General features: G+C 36.8%; 3 protein-coding genes across 3 annotated transcripts; all 3 read right to left on the bottom strand.

The window, feature by feature from the left end:
- Positions 1–119: 119 nt before the first annotated feature.
- LOC149735709 (uncharacterized) lies at positions 120–7,114 on the bottom strand. The gene is made up of 16 exons (XM_089877918.1): positions 5,596–7,114; positions 5,162–5,431; positions 4,830–4,951; positions 4,673–4,769; positions 4,393–4,489; positions 4,214–4,275; positions 3,575–3,667; positions 3,234–3,287; positions 1,735–2,010; positions 1,537–1,658; positions 1,381–1,477; positions 1,226–1,322; positions 1,057–1,118; positions 884–973; positions 763–816; positions 120–689 (listed from the first exon to the last, which is right to left on the bottom strand). Exons 1-16 carry the CDS (start codon positions 5,642–5,644, stop codon positions 445–447), a joined length of 1,887 nt encoding a protein of 628 aa, XP_089734044.1. The 5' UTR covers positions 5,645–7,114; the 3' UTR covers positions 120–444.
- Positions 7,115–8,596: 1,482 nt separating this feature from the next.
- LOC149735708 (uncharacterized) lies at positions 8,597–9,986 on the bottom strand. The gene is made up of 4 exons (XM_089878609.1): positions 9,833–9,986; positions 9,414–9,495; positions 9,031–9,158; positions 8,597–8,673 (listed from the first exon to the last, which is right to left on the bottom strand). Exons 1-4 carry the CDS (start codon positions 9,858–9,860, stop codon positions 8,597–8,599), a joined length of 315 nt encoding a protein of 104 aa, XP_089734735.1. The 5' UTR covers positions 9,861–9,986.
- A 633-nt stretch (positions 9,987–10,619) lies between these two features.
- On the bottom strand, positions 10,620–15,952 carry LOC149735707 (fibrinogen-like protein 1). Its single transcript, XM_089877937.1, has 9 exons — positions 14,238–15,952; positions 13,644–13,916; positions 13,147–13,268; positions 12,989–13,085; positions 12,835–12,931; positions 12,709–12,776; positions 12,451–12,540; positions 11,945–12,001; positions 10,620–11,577 (listed from the first exon to the last, which is right to left on the bottom strand). Exons 1-9 carry the CDS (start codon positions 14,296–14,298, stop codon positions 11,345–11,347), a joined length of 1,098 nt encoding a protein of 365 aa, XP_089734063.1. The 5' UTR covers positions 14,299–15,952; the 3' UTR covers positions 10,620–11,344.
- Positions 15,953–16,143: the final 191 nt, after the last annotated feature.

The following is a 16,143-nucleotide window of genomic DNA, read 5'->3' as shown; positions in this document are numbered from 1 at the left end:
GTATACGATGTGCCTTGGGGCGTTACATGTATATAAAAAAAAACAAGTTTGAGACAGAATGCTCGGTTTGACACTTTTTATTCTTTTTATTCCACAACACAACAAAAAATGACAACAACTTGAAAGAACATATGTATTTAGGTCATGTACAACAGTTGACTTTTCAAACATAAAACGCCATCGATATAACTCGCAGCACGTTTATCACGTCTAAAGAAATCTAGAATGATACCCTGGCCTACCACGGAGTGTTCCAGAACTTACTTTGTACTCTACTTGTCTACTAGAAAAACATTATTGCAAACGCTTTAGGAAAACACGCCTTCGTTTAAAACTTTAAACAATATCGCATTTAACACAAATTTACATATGCTAAATATTTAACTAAATCAGTTGAAACAAAAACTTTGAAAACGAGAAAGTTGTTGAACAGGTTATAAAAAGTTAATAATTTCTCCGCGGTCGTATTTTCATCTCAGTAAACCTTAAGCCTTTACGACCACTCGCATGAATTTTTCTACGCCAGTGAGAATATTTTGTCCCAACTTTACATGGGTCGTAATTACCGTTCAGATTAGCAAATGTACAGAAGTTAAACCACCACCCCGCCTTTCTTGAATTAGGACATTTTTTCTTTGTTACAACGTCTTTTGTTGAAAATCGGTAACCATTACAAAACCGCATTGCATCTGAAATTCAATGTATATAGATGTATAAAAAAATGTAAAAGGTGTATAGACAACAATAAATGGTAAAACCGACCGTTCGTGAAGAAACAACGTTCCTCGCCTGCTACACTCGAATCAGAGCAACATCCTGCGGTGTTGTGATTAAAAATATTATTACAAATTGTAACACTCCCCACATACAAGACTTTTGTTACCTGCTGATAACTGTTCGCATCTGGTTTGAGACACATTAATAGATTTTGGACAGCGCCAGCGATTTCTTGTATTAAAACCACATTCTTCAGCTTTAGAAGGAAAATGGAGTGTTTCGTTTTAACATAGTTATATCTATATCCACGCTACAGCGTGACGCATATAACACAATTACCTTCTCTAAAACCGCTGATGTTAAGTCTGTATCGGTCGCTTTCTGGCCCAACCATGAAATTTCTGCAAACACATGATTACAATTTGGACTCTACCTGCTATCTTGGCTAAGCACAGATCTAAGAGTCAACGATCTCTCGTCTGATGCAGAAAATAGAAAAAAATCTCACGAATATTCAGCGACGATCTTTGTGTTGTCACAAGTTGTAATGTCTATCCGAAGTTCGTTGTCTCCATTCTTTGTCATTTCTCGTATATTTTCCAACCCTGTGTTATGTGGGAAGGTGGGGTGGATAAGAAGTTAAACATGTTAAAAATAAGTTACCAATCCAAAAGCTGGCAAGCTTGTTTCCAAATCCAGTTTTATAATCTATCCACACTCGATCAAAATCTGTTCGATTATCCATATTGCGCTGAATCACCTAAACGTGACAATTTAATGCGATAAACGAAAACGTTTGGTGAATTAAAAAGTTTTAACCGTCCACCCGCCATCGCGATTTTCCAAGTCACAATAAACTTCCAAATTAGTGCTTCCGTTCAAGTAAATATTGTACAAGCCATTTCTTCTGTAGCCGAAACTATATAGGTGGTAGCAGTTTTCTAGTAGAAATATTACAAAAGTATGAAAATAACGCATCTATCAAAAGCACTTGAAAGTCAAAAAATGCTATTTCACCTGCTTTCATGTATGCCGTCCACTGTACCGTAAGTAAAATGTTTTCCCATCCAGAGTCGAGATCTGTGCGCAATATTTCAACCAAGAAACTATATTTCTCCACTCGTTTGACAGTAAGGTTGAACTGATGTGGTAGAGAGGAGTCACTCGGCTTCACAGTAGCGTTTACGTAAATAGGAACTTCATTTAAACAGATTTGGTACAAGATGTTCACCAATCGTGTTGGTTTGGTCGATTCACTCCAAACTTCATTACTTCCGCGAGAGAAGTCTGCAACTGAGGATTTTAATCTGCTTTTACAAATATCTTTCGCAAGACAAGATATGTTATCGCGTTATTTGACACAAACTGAAAGTAGATATTACACACTTCAATACAAAGACCCCTGTACTTTGGCTATAAATCTGTTGTGTATTAGGTACATAGTTTCTAGAAATACCTTACCTGCAACGACGATGTTTTGTAAGCTACATATTACCAAACAATACTTTATAAGTTTCTTTAGAGTACATAAGTTACAGAACAGCATATTTATTACAAACTACAACGTAAACTAAAGCATACCCAAAGACACTCCAGCAGCCAGCTCGTTTTGTGAGATAAACAAAAGATACGTCTTTTAAGCTAAGCAATTAATAACATCGTGTATGTAACTCGTGCCCTATATAACGTCACGATACAATTCGTTGCCAATACCACGGACTGTACGTGTTGTGCGTAAACCGACAGGTTTCATTTAGAATACATGTAACTTATTTATCTTTGCGTTGCGGGGCAGTGGCAGTCTTTATAACACCATTGTATTTTCCCACACCTTTGTAAACGATTATTATACAATTGTTTTTAATGTATATTGTTGACAATTTCGAAAATCCATTAGCGACCACTGGGTTAAAGCAATTGCCGTTAAGTGCCGAAGGACACATATTTTCACAAATGTTAAACAGTCAAATCCCGCAGACGGATAACATCTATGCCAGGACAGGCGAGTTCACCTTTGTATCATGGCCGGGTTATAATATTGTCAATATACAAAACAACAACACAGTAACAATATATTCTACGATTGTACGAAAGCAAATATAACGAAAACTAAACGACCAACAAAAAAAAGTAAACCCAAGCCATGTTTCTGTACAGATACATAACAAGCTAATTTCGTGGCCGTATTTTCATTTCAATAAATCTCAATCCTTCGCGAAGACCGTTAGGCGATCCATTATTCCGCCAAGCAGCATATCGTATCCCAACTTTACATGGGTCGTATATGGAATTGAGACTGGCGTAGGTACAAGACTTATACCACCACCCTCCCTTTCTCCCAATGGGGCAATGATTACCATCGGCACGCATATCCTTTGTGGAAAACTGGGTATCATTACACCACTTCATTGCATCTGAAAACACATGTAATCAAATACAGTGTCCCTGTTGAAATACCAAGCTTTTGCGAAATACTTGAATCTTAAGTTTAAAAAAACAAATTAATAAGAACTCACCTCTTGTATGAAAGCAACGTTGGCCGATTAAAACGCTTGAATCATAGCAGCAACCTGAAGTACAGCGTTTACAAATGTTAATTTAAATCATTACATTATACGTGAATGTGTTTGTTTAATACAGTTTTTTGAAAGGTACTAGGGCAAGACATGCCAGGTGACGTTAGATTTGAACTCTTAAATCCAACTCCGAATAATAAACATTATATTGAACATAGCCGCTCAAATTTACAGTTCACAATAAGCGAATAGCGTGTGGCTCTATTTAGAAGAGGTATTTTAGTTTTATGTTATTTTCAATAATTAAAACCAGAAACAAAACAAAGAACATCCTTAAACACCTTTTGGATTCTTTTCGCATAAATTTTGAGAAATATTTGTGTTTCCACATGGCCAACGCACACTCGATCCACCCACGAAACCGCATTCTCCTTCTATAGAAGAACATTGTTATAAGTCAGAATGTTATTCCAAACGCATGAATGTAAACTATTACAGTCATCAACGTCAGTTGCTGTAAGTGACCAAAACCTATCTCAGTCGTTATTTCAATCGGCAACGATAGTCGTTATAATTTATTTAACTTATTTCAGTCCGTAACAGGAGTTATTATAACACAGGTGTCCTGTTTTACACTGCGTGTCCGCTTACGATTTTCCACATGTAACTTTTTGGGTGATTACTAATTTGCATTATTCTGGGAGAGATTTTTTAACTTAACATAACTATAGTACTCTGGGGAAAGATAGGACACCTTTAGCACATACAAGTATCCTTAGCACATACAAGTATCCTTATCACATTTTAAACAATTAACAACGGTGTATGGGAGTCGTGGGAACACGTTTTTTTTATTATTCTTTAAACGTTCTTTGTTTACTACTAAATGGAGCGAAACTAGAATAAAAAAGGGTCCCATCTTCCCCCACCCTTATACAACAAAATGCTTACTACGACTTAATGCACATAACACGTTATACCTTCTGTAATGCCGCTGAGGTATAACCTGTACCTGTCGTTTTCTGGTCCAACCATAAAATTCCTAAAAGGGAATATAAATATTATAACCATTAAAATGTAGCATCAACACGGCCCACGGCTATTAAGCCGTAAAGTAAGTTTAGTCATCTGAAATTCATTTTGAGCAAACTATTCTTACGAATATTCAGCCACGATCTTTGTGTTGTTGCAAGTTGTAATCTCTATCCGAAGTTCGTTGTCTCCATTCTTTGTCAATGCTCGTATATTTTCCAACCCTAAAAACTAGAAATAATAGGGTGGGGGAAGATGGGACACATTTTACTCCATTTTCAAGTCCCTTTTGGCAGTAAACAAAGAACAATAAAATAAATTTAAAACCGTATTCCCATCACGACTCCCATATTACCGTTGTCAGGATATTTAGATATTAGGTGCTTTTAGATATTAAACCGACTTACCGATCCAAAAACTCGCCCTTCTGTTTCCAAATCCAGTTTTATAATCAATCCAATTTCGATTAAAGTCTATTCGGTTGTCTACTCTGCGTTGAATCACCTAAACATAAGGATTTAATGCGATAAACGAAAACGTTTGGTGAATTAATAAAGTTCTAACCGTCCACCCGCCACCGTGATTTTCCAAGTCACAATAAGCTTCCAAATTATTTCTTCCGTTCAAGTTAATATAGTACAACCCATTTTTTCTGATACCATAATTGTACAGCTGGTAGCAGTTGTCTAAATAAATATCAATAAACTCATTAAAGAATGAAAACGCGTCACAGCTTTACACCTGTACAGAATAGTCCATGAGCATTGAATAATATTATCCAAAAGACAATCTTTTAAAATACAACATTCGTTTTATTTTGAAACCTTATCAATTATGAGAAACACTATCTATGATATATGTAGCTGATCACAAACTGTATATATTATACTATGCACCTGCTTTCATATATGCCGTCCAATCTACTGTCAGTAAAATGTTTTCCCATCCAGAGTCGAGATCTGTGCGCAATATTTCAACCAAGAAACTATATTTCTCCACTCGTTTGACAGTAAGGTTGAACTGATGTGGTAGATACGAGTCACTCAGCTTCACAGTAGCGTTTACGTAAATAGGAACTTCATTTAAACACATTTGGTACAAGATGTTCACCAATCGTGTTGGTTTGGTCGATTCACTCCAAACTTCATTCTTTCCGAGAGAATATTCTGCGTGATTTTGTTTATTGTTTTACTCAACATTTTCCTTTCTTTTGAAATACAGGTACGCTATTGAAAATTAATTGAAACGAATATAGTTCCAATGCGACACGTCACGCAGTCTGTGTATATGCTGTCCTGAAACCCTGTGTTAGTTTACAATTATAGATTACCTGCCATGACGCTGTTTTGTAACCAGAAGATTAAAAGAAAATACTTCATAATTTTTCTTAAACTAAAAACTTGTATAACTGCAGTCCGAGAGAAACTCCAGCCAGTTTTGTTAAGGTTGTCAAAACAAAATAAGCAGGCGGTGTTACGTGCAGGGAAATCGTGCACGACGTCCTTCTACGTCATCACGGTTCTGCCATATTACAAGGAATTAGTCAAGTCAAGTTCTGTCGGGTTTATACAGCAGTGACTGCGAACCGACATAGGCATATTATTATATTATTACATTTATTGGCTTAACATTTATTTTTAAAAAATGTAGAAACGATAAAAAAATAAAAAAGGAATACAAAAACTAATAAAAGACAGAAGAAACATACTTAAAAATATATATAAAAGTAATATATGGAGACAAACCATGGACAAAAAATAGAAATAAAAAACCTGGAACCAAATTGAAAAAAATAACAAAATGTTGACAAAACAACAAATCAACTTGTCTTGCTGTATTACATAAGAAATGTTTTTGAAATAAACTTTTTTACAAGAATGTCTATTTAATTATAAAAATAATTATAAGAATGTTGGTTTTACAGCGAAGATTCCAACCACGCCCAGGAGGCTGCTTCGTTTGTGGTCGTTGAGGTTTTTTTACCAGGACCTCTCGCCAGTAGCCCTAATTATACCTGGTTACTTAGATCTCCAAATGGAATAGAAAGGCAACAACGGATACGATGAGAACTGCAACCTGAACTGACCGTCTTATAAACTGACTTACACCTCATAACACACCGTCTGAAGCCCTAATTGTACCTGGTTACTTAGATCTGCTAAGCAACGATCGACGCCACACAACAGTTCTAAGTATTCGAAGCGCGGCGAGAGCGCGAAACAGAAACGCAACAACAGATACGGATGAGAACTGCAACCTGGACTGACCGTCTTATAAACTGACTTACACCTCCCAACACACCATCGTTATACGTGGCTTACCGCGTTGAAAGGCGTACTGCGAGAAATTGTACACAGGACACAAGAAATTGGACACGACACACACTTCTGACTTGGCATTGGCTAATCCAATGATTTAAAACATATAAAATATATAAAAGGGGTGAGCTGTAGCACCTAACCATTCGCACCACATTTGTTTTGTATATGTTTGTTTGTATGTATGTAACGTTTTAGTGTGGAATAAAGTGTTAAACTGTCAATTCTGAGTCACCATGGCTGAACAGGGTAGCTATAAATGTCCGTTTTTAAGGTAGGTTTTTAACTGAAGTGGGTCAGTAAAGAACTGTTAAATATTTTTCAAAGGAGCCCCAATATTTAGGTGGGCACTCAGGGTTACTGCCACATCATAGGAGTAGAGGTTACGTGCTGTGTAGATTACGCACACGCATAACATGTGTACGAAATCAATTCCCCTTCATTGGCATTTTTGCGAAAGGAAAGCAAAGACAAAAATTAAACGAAAATAAAAACAGAGCTCCGCGCAATGTAACGTAAAATCAGAGCTCGGCGCAATGTAACGTAAAAATAAGAACTCGGCGCAATGTAACGTAAAAATAAGAACTCGGCGCAATGTAACGTAAAAATAGAAAAAAAAAAAACATAACGTAAAATAAAAAAAAGGATCGCCAGCGAGTAAAGAAGACAAAAAATGCGTGAAAAATCGGTAACGAACGCAAAAAAGCAAAATTGCCAATGATTGAAAATTAGTACGCAAATCATGTATGCAAAAAAAATGTCCGACACGTCAGGCAAGCCTCTTGTTCGCCGCAATGACAACCCCATTCAAAGAACCCAACATCAAGTTAAGACAATATTAACCGCCACATAGATTTGGAATTTTCATTAGCAATGTTAAGATATATACCCCGGTACACATTTTAACTGTAGTCCCATATAAACCCAGAAAAAATGACGTCACTGCAGTGACGTTACAGAAATTTCAACACCATCATGGCTTTATCAGAATATAACAGTTCAATTCGTGTGTGTGTGTGTGTGTGATTATCAATACAATAAACAACAACATTCCCCCAACACCACTATACCCCACCCCATACATTAAGCACATTAACACACCATTCTCTATGGGCCAATATAATAATAATAAATATTAAGCACGCCGCGAAATCGTCGCAATTTTCGCCGCCGCACACCGTCGCAATAACTAATTTGTTTACGAAGTGGGGCAACTGCATAAGAACGGATTTGGGAGCTGACTATATCTTGCTTTAACGCAAGATTGATCGAACCGAGTGATCTTAGGAATCATTTATCCACCGCAACAGCGTCGAGCTTGCGTCGCATATTCGCGCGCTTGTTGTCGATTCAAAAAAGGAATGACAACCGAAAATGACACCTGTAAGAATATATTTTTAGTTAGTGTTTTTAGGGGGCCTAACAGGGGGCTAACTTTTTAGTACTTTTTTATCCCTACCCTAGTCGCAGATTTGGCGCCTAATTGTTTTGCAGTTGGAACCCACCAGCTTTCGCTGACCGGACTTTTAACCAACCGGCGTGTTGGAATATGGTTTTCGCAAACCAGGCACTGCCTGTTTGGCCTTAGTGCAATGACACGTGTTGTGTCGGCCGCGGGTGCAGTGTCCCAGTTCTAACTTAAACTTCCTAACAGCGATCCCTAGTTATAGCGATGTCACTTCTATCTATCTGATGCCGACTGTCCGGCCTTGCTGATAAGTGACACCAGGAGGATGGGTTAAAGTTTGAGGAAATCTAACCTGCGCGCACCGTTCTTATGCAGGTTGTTTACACACACACACAAACACGTAAAGAAATAAAACCCAAGATTCCCAACCACGTTACATTACTAACGTGTACAAAGGTGGACTTCTAATCTTTAATCTCCGTATACTTCCCCACCCCACACCACACATTTATAGCTTACCACATAAACGTTCATTTTTAAACAAGCATTCAATAAGTAAAATGGACTTTTATGCTACAGCTCACATAAGTTAGTATTTACATCGACTAAGAATAAATCTTAGTCTGGTATGCTATGGCTCCATCTTCGTTCTTGAGCTTTTCGTTCCATCTTTGTCTTTTTTCTGTATAAGTATTTAAACGTTATATTGGTTGCTATTTTTGCTGCTTTATACTTAATAAGCAAAATACGAACTATGTGCACAGCTCTTTAAAATGTAAACATAAGAATTTTCATATTTTTACCATCTCTCAATGTAGAGTTTGTTTAGGCTCGTTTAATGTAAACAGCATTGGCAATGTATTTTTTTTAATATTGTAAACGCTTGTTTAACATGCTATAATGAAAGCGCAAGTGCTAAGACCAATACTCATTTTACTTTTTATTCGTTATTTTACAACAGATTGATTTAATAACTTATGACGCTGCGAAATAAGTTGAACAAGTAAAACGTGCTAACCGAGTAAAACGTGCTACATACCTTTAAGCATTTTCTTCCTCTGGTATAGTTCTTTCGTTTCCCACATTTCTTTCGTTTCCCGTATTTTTTTTATCTTTATTTGCCCATAAAACCAGCCGAGTGACGTCATTTGTAGTATGACGACATACCTGTGACGTAAAAATAAAGTTGAACATATTATTTTCTATAATGCAATCATATATTGGTATGAATGTAAGTTACTCATCCTCGCGTGGCGGGAAAACGACAGTCGTTCTAACGCGAGTGTTCGGTTTCATACACCTCGTGCCCGCTTACTTTATGAGTAAATTCATTACAATACTGCTTGAAATTACTGTTTAAACCCAACGCAAATAAACGACAAATGTTGCAACAGTTGTACGAGTACAGTGGTCAAACCTTACCAAAACATTATCAGCGGTTCACAGAAAAAGCTTCGTACCAATATACTCGTATATAGCGGAGTAGATGGCGTAGTGTCTGCACCTGTAATGTTAAAACATTGATTAGTTTAAATACAAAACTTTCTTTTGGCATGGGTAAAGCCAATTTGTATACAGTACTGTGGGGTAAGATGGGACTCCTTTAGCACATAGAATACAAATATTTATTCTGATTTTTTTAAAAACAATTAACGGTCTACGAGAGTTATGAAGGTATATACGGTTTTATAATTCTTCAAATGTTCTTTGTTTATTACTAAATGAACCGAGAAAACAGAATAAAAAGGTGTCCCAACTTCCCCCACCCTACTATAATATGCTTAGTTTACAACAGCGACAACGTAGAAACACTCTGTTCTATGATAAAGATACGAACTCACTTTTAACGTTGCAAATCCAAAGCTGCATCGGCGGTTGTCACTCGAGCCATCTTCATTCGTGAGCGAGATAACATTGTTGTGATTTAACACAAGACAGTATTGCTTAGTGCGATTCAAATAATTCAAAAATTTTACTGAATTCATTTTAAATTAACCAGCTGTGATTCAAGCGTTCAATATTAATACAACAACTAAATATACAAGTTGCTGGCATATTACATAGTCAATGCTAAAATGGCCATTCATCATAACCTATATTCCTACATGCCTTCACTTGACTACTTAACAACTTTCTATTTCTTAACTACTCTTCCAAAACGTGGCAGACCAAATGAACAAACCCCGCCCTAACTCGTCAGCGCAAAAATGAAAATGTGCTGAACACGTGGAAAGCTGGAAGCTGATTGGTTAACTCCTAGGAGCAACAACGAGAAGTCGTGACAAAACGAAGCTTAATTGTTTTTCGCACAAATTCCAAGTGCCTTTATAAAAAGTGTTGCCTTTACAAAAAAACGAGTTTGCGATTCTTGTAAAAGGAATTGATAGGCAGTAATGTATATGTAGGTAACACTGAAATCTATTTATAGTAACAGCGGATTGCGTAAGATTACACCAATAATTATACGAAATGCGGCTTGTGTGAACATGTAGTATAAACAAGTCACGCTGCTGATGGTTATTCATTTGCAGACTCCACGAAACATAAGTTACAAAAACTATACAAATATGCAAATACTTAACATGGAAGTTTACTAATGATGTAAAAAGAGACATAAACTTTGTGCCAATACATATTTCATGTTATTTTGGTGTATCGTAATACGTTTTATTAAATTGTCGTTAAATAATTGAATATTGGGCAATGCAGGTAACATGTCTTGAATACACGTTTATTGCTTCTTACTTAACTATCGTGTAATACACCAATCCTGCTCATTTAGAATATAACCTTATTCAGTTTGTATTCAGGTTCAGAATTTTAACTTCGTTAACATAGTATTGTGGGGTAAGATGGGATAGCGTCAGCATCTAAATCCCACATTTCCTGATCGTGTTTTAAACAATTAATGACGCTTTTTTAAAGCCGCGGGACAACGGTTGTTTTGTCCCGTAGGAATTTTTTTTTAACGGGATGCGAGAGACACACAAATTTATTGGCTTTCCTCGATCGCAAAGATGTAAGAAATAAATGTGAAAACGAGTCACGTACAAAGAGAAACACAAAGATTTGATAACGATTTCCTATATAACAAGTTTGCTTTAAATCTTATAGGAGTTGGGAAACGAATATATAGTAGGTTTGGGGAAGATGGGACACCTTTAGCACATAATATACAAATATCCTAATCGTGTTTTAAACAGTTTACAACGGTCCATGGAAGTCGTGAGGATACGGTTTTGTATTTCTTTGAATGTTCTTTGTTTACTAGGAAATGTGACGAGAAAATTGAACGAAAAGTTGTCCCATCATCCCCCACCCTACTATATATACAATTTATAACAAAGCACATTTTAACGGCGTCGGATTTTCATCTCCGTAAATCGAAGACCTTCATAAAGACCCTTGGGACCATGATTACGCCAATAAGCATACTGCTCCCCAATTTTACATGGATCGTATTTTCCATTCAGACAGGCGTGTGAGCATGAAAGAAACCACCAGCCTGCTTTTCTTGATAAAGCGCAACTGTTACCAGGCGAATCCCTTGTAATAAACTCACGTGTATTCGTCCGTCTCATTCCATCTGAATTCAACCGGTTTTAATTCAAAAATAAATTATAAATATTGTATAGTAGAGTGGGGGAAGATGGGACACCTTTTCATTCTATTTTCTCGTCGCATTTTGTAGTAAACAAAGAAAATTCAAAGAATTATAAAACCGTATCCTCACGACTTTCGTTGGCCGTTGTTAATTGTTTAAAACACGACCAGGATATCTAAATATTATGTGCTAAATGTGTCCCATCTTTTCCAATCCTACTATATATAAGCTTGCTTCCACCGCAGTTCAGCCTGGCGTATATATACAGCGAGACTTGAGGATATCTCGCGTATTTTTAGCAAGCCTGGTAGCGACGTATATCTTAAATTTATACATTGCAATAGGCTACCTGCCGAATAGAAACACTGAACTTCATCATTAGTCGCAGTAATATCATAGCAACAACCTGTTAAAAGTTAAATTGAATTAATACAAAATCCATAATACAGTAGGGTGGGGGGAGATGGGACACCTTTTAATTCTATTTTCTCGTCCCATTTAGTAGTGAACAAAGAACATTCAAAGATTTATAAAACTATATCCTCACGACTCTCATAGACCGTTTTTTATTGTTTAAAACACGATCAGGATATTTGCATGTTATGTGCTAAAGATGTCCCGTCCCATCCATACTATATAACATTTGTCAAGACTTGTTTTAAAGAATAGGAAATAAACAAACCACAGAAAAGGCACTCTTTATATACTTGACCCAAGTATTTTAATAAGACAAATGTTTAACTGAATTACCCACATATTCAAGAAGAATGATTTAAATTGATTTGCACCGTGTATAATTTAAGTAAAATATTGAAATATATCTTTGCTTAAATACGTTGTGAACAACTTAATTACCAGCTGTTTTTTCGACACAATCCTGTTCAGAAATTCCATTCTTTCCACATGGCCAACGAGCACTCGAGTTCCTATAATCGCATCCCACCCCTGAAGTAGGAAAATATGTCACATATAGGCAACGGTTGGAATTTACTTTGCTGCGAACGAATGAATGTAAGTCGTTATAACACGGGTGTTTTTTTTCATACACCCAGTGCACTTATGAGTCATACCTCGTTTGTGGAAGGTTATACGAACAGTGAAAGTACAGCATACCTTGTTGGTGTTGATAACCCGAGATGTTTAATCTGTATCTGTCGCTCTCCGGACCGACCATGAAAGTACTGCGGAAATTGTTAGGTTAAACTATCATTGAAATACTAAAACAAAATGTTTTCTCACGAGTAATCGGCCACGATTTTGGTATAGTCGCAAGTTGTCATCTCTATCCGAAGTTCGTTGTCTCCATTCTTTGTCATTTCTCGTATATTTTCCAACCCTGTGTTATGTGTGAGGTGGGGTGGATAAGAAGTTAAACATGTTAAGAATAAGTTACCAATCCAAAAGCTGGCAAGCTTGTTTCCAAATCCAGTTTTATAATCTATCCACACTCGATCAAAATCTGTTCGATTATCCATATTGCGCTGAATCACCTAAACATGACAATTCAATGCGATAAACGAAGATGTTTGGTGAATTAAATAAAGTTTTAACCGTCCACCCGCCATCGCGATTTTCCAAGTCACAATAAACTTCCAACTTAGTGCTTCCGTTCAAGTAAATATTGTACAGGTCATTTTTTCTGAAGCCCAAATCGTACAGTTGGTAGCAGTTTTCTAAAGTGGACAGTTTAAATTATTAAACTTCCTGAACACAAATATTGTGCTGATGATGTCCGGCGTCGTGGCACAGTTGGTGAGCGCGCCTGCCCTAACCATTGGTTTTTAGTTCGAGGCTCGTCGCCGATACCATTGTGGGCGTATGTGTCATGGGCAAGACACTTAACCGCAATTGCTCCAACGCAGTGGTTACTAATATGTTGTTTAAATTGTCAGCCATACAATATATATATGAAAACATTACCCACAAAGTTACATAGGTGGTAACTCGTATGCGTGCGAGGTGTATGGAATAGAACACTTATGCTGTAACGACTGTCGTTCGCGAAGATAAAGCAAGTTACATTCATGTAATATATCAATTCACTCTACCTGCTTTCATTACTGCTGTCCAATGTACTGTGAGTGATAATTCTTCCCATCCAGAGTCGAGATCTGTGCGCAATATTTCAACCAAGAAACTATATTTCTCCACTCGTTTAACAGTAAGGTTGAATTGATGAGGTAGAGATGAATTAGTCGATTCCACAGTAGCTTTCACGTAATTTGGAGCCTCATCGAAACACTTCATGTACGCAACATTAACTAATTTTCTTGCCGCTGTAGAAGATGAGCTTCCAACTTTACTTGTTCCTCGAGAATATTCTGAAAGGAAAAAATGTATTTGCCGACGGTCACTCTCAAATTTATTGAAATCTTAAAATTTTAAAAGTAGTGTATATAGTAGGGTGGGAGAAGACGGGACACATTTAGTACATAATATCCAAATATCCCTAGTGTTTTAAACAATTAACAACGGTCAATAGGAGTCGTGAGGATATACGGTTTTAAAATTATTTAAACGTTCTTTGTTAACTACCAAATAAGCGAGAGAAAAGAATGAAACTGTGTCCCATTGTCTCCCATTTTACTTCAAAATAAACTATATTCTATAATCTTTGTGTCAAAAGTTACATTAACATATACCTCCGGTAACGAAGTACTTTAAACTGAACAGTACAACAATAACCTTGATAACTGGATACATTTCGACTATGAAACACTCTTCTGAAACTGCCGAACTGCGCCTGTTAAATTTGATATGCTCCTGTTATTGAGAATGTTTCAATTCAGTGCAATGACAGAATGTAAATACATGATGCACGTCAAACGATTACGTAGACATTTTTGTTCATAGTTACATACTTCCTACTTGATTCTTGAAAGAATATGAGAACATATTTTCTTATCGAGCATTTTATCAAAACATTACGATCAAAGCTATAAATAAATCTGTGACTTTTGTTTTACCTTTGAGTATCGGGCACTGACAACATTTATATATAACACTACGGGTGTTCTGTTTCATTGTATGTGTAACAGAGTTAAAAAAGCCAATAGGGTACTGAATGAATGAATGAATGAATGGAACTCATTTTATCCTTGCGTGACCGGAAATGACAGTCGTTACAACCAGAGTCATATGGGTATGGTTACAACACACGTGTTCGGTTTCATACACCTCGTGCCAGCTTACGAGTTACCATGTATGTTACTTTGTGAGTGATTACTTATGTATTCGGATTTTTTTATGTATGGCTGATAATTTGGGCAACTCATTAGTGACCACTGGGTTGGAGCAACTGCCGTTAAGTGTCTTGCCCAAGGACACATGTATTTGTGCAACTATAGAAAACCTTGGGCCACGCAGCACCGCACAGTCGCACAACAGCGAACTTGGTCTGACATTTTTGTACAACAAACTTCACTACACATATATTTCATACGCGTTTTCAGCATACTAATAAAAACAAGAATACTAATAAAGCATGCATGACCTGTCTATGCCCTCTTTCAAATAGAAAATGCAACAATTATCCTGTACAATTAATAACAACGCTTATTTCAACGGTGTCGGATTTTCATCTCCGTAAGTCGAAGACCCTCCATAAGACCTAGGCCTCTAGGACTGTAATTACGCCAAAAAGCCTACTCCTTTCTTATTTTCTCCATTCCTTGTCAGTGCTCGTATATTTTCCAACCCTGTGTTATGTGTGAGGTGGGGTGGATAAGAAGTTAAACATGTTAAGAATAAATTACCAATCCAAAAGCTGGCAAGCTTGTTTCCAAATCCGAAAGTAGCATTATATAAAATAGCTCTTATCGGCATCAAGCCAGAGAACTGCCTTGTTCTCGCTTTTTAAACACGACTGGGTCTCCTTATGACTGTAAGTCGCCCACATGGCGAAAAAGACGCTGATCAATAAGTATTCCGAGGAAGTTAAGAAAAGCGAGGTGAATGAGACACGCGAAAAATGTTTAAAACACTATATAACGGGAAAAAAGCAGATCGCACATTTCTTCGCAAGTTGTGCGAATATTTCTAACTACTCCGTGTTATCGCCATTGAACATATACTTATTTGTTTACTTCGGGTATTACAATTGGTTTAAAGTTAATGTATCTCACCCTAGCACATCACGAAGCTACAATGCACAACAGCGTAATATCTACTGCAAATGTGTTTAAATTGCTATGGTAAGCTTATGTAGCCCACCCATTATAGGACATTACATACTAAATGATTCAAAGAGAATAATAGATGGATGCAAGAACAGCCTGCACTCCTGTTTTCTTGCTTGTATATGCCTCCTAACCTAATCAGGAATGCTCGAGGGAGTATATAGTAGGATGGGGGAAGATGGGACACCTTTAGCACATAATATTTAGATACCCTGATCGTGTTTTAAACAATTAACAACGGTCTATGAGATTCATGAGGACATAGTTTCATATTTCTTTGAATGTTTTTTGTTTACTACTAAGTGGGACGAGAAAATAGAGTTAAAAAGTCTCCCATTTTCCCCCATCCTACTGTATAACGTCTTATTTT

This window comes from Ciona robusta, chromosome 5 (assembly GCF_009617815.1).
Source record: "Ciona robusta chromosome 5, ASM961781v2".
In the NCBI taxonomy this organism is placed as follows: domain Eukaryota; kingdom Metazoa; phylum Chordata; class Ascidiacea; order Phlebobranchia; family Cionidae; genus Ciona; species Ciona robusta.
The sequence above is the reverse complement of the archived record's forward strand: the minus strand, read 5'-3'. Positions and strand labels throughout refer to the sequence as shown.

Bases quoted from the DNA above. Each gene is read 5' to 3' on its own strand.
- LOC149735709 (XM_089877918.1), bottom strand. From the start codon at position 5,644: ATGAAGTATTTTCTTTTAATCTTCTGGTTACAAAACAGCGTCATGGCA. The intron at 1,659-1,734 runs GTGAAATAGCAT...TATTTCTACTAG, and splicing joins GACGGCATACATGAAAGCAG to AAAACTGCTACCACCTATAT. The intron at 1,323-1,380 runs GTAACTTATTTT...CACATAACACAG, and splicing joins GCTTGCCAGCTTTTGGATTG to GGTTGGAAAATATACGAGAA.
- LOC149735708 (XM_089878609.1), bottom strand. From the start codon at position 9,860: ATGCAGCTTTGGATTTGCAACGTTAAAA. The intron at 9,159-9,413 runs GTAAGGTTTGAC...TTTACGTCACAG, and splicing joins GAACCGCTGATAATGTTTTG to GTATGTCGTCATACTACAAA. The intron at 8,674-9,030 runs GTATGTAGCACG...ATACTTATACAG, and splicing joins GAGGAAGAAAATGCTTAAAG to AAAAAAGACAAAGATGGAAC.
- LOC149735707 (XM_089877937.1), bottom strand. From the start codon at position 14,298: ATGTATCCAGTTATCAAGGTTATTGTTGTACTGTTCAGTTTAAAGTAC. The intron at 13,269-13,643 runs GTAGAGTGAATT...TGTCCACTTTAG, and splicing joins GACAGCAGTAATGAAAGCAG to AAAACTGCTACCAACTGTAC. The intron at 13,086-13,146 runs GTTAAAACTTTA...TGTCATGTTTAG, and splicing joins ATCGCGATGGCGGGTGGACG to GTGATTCAGCGCAATATGGA.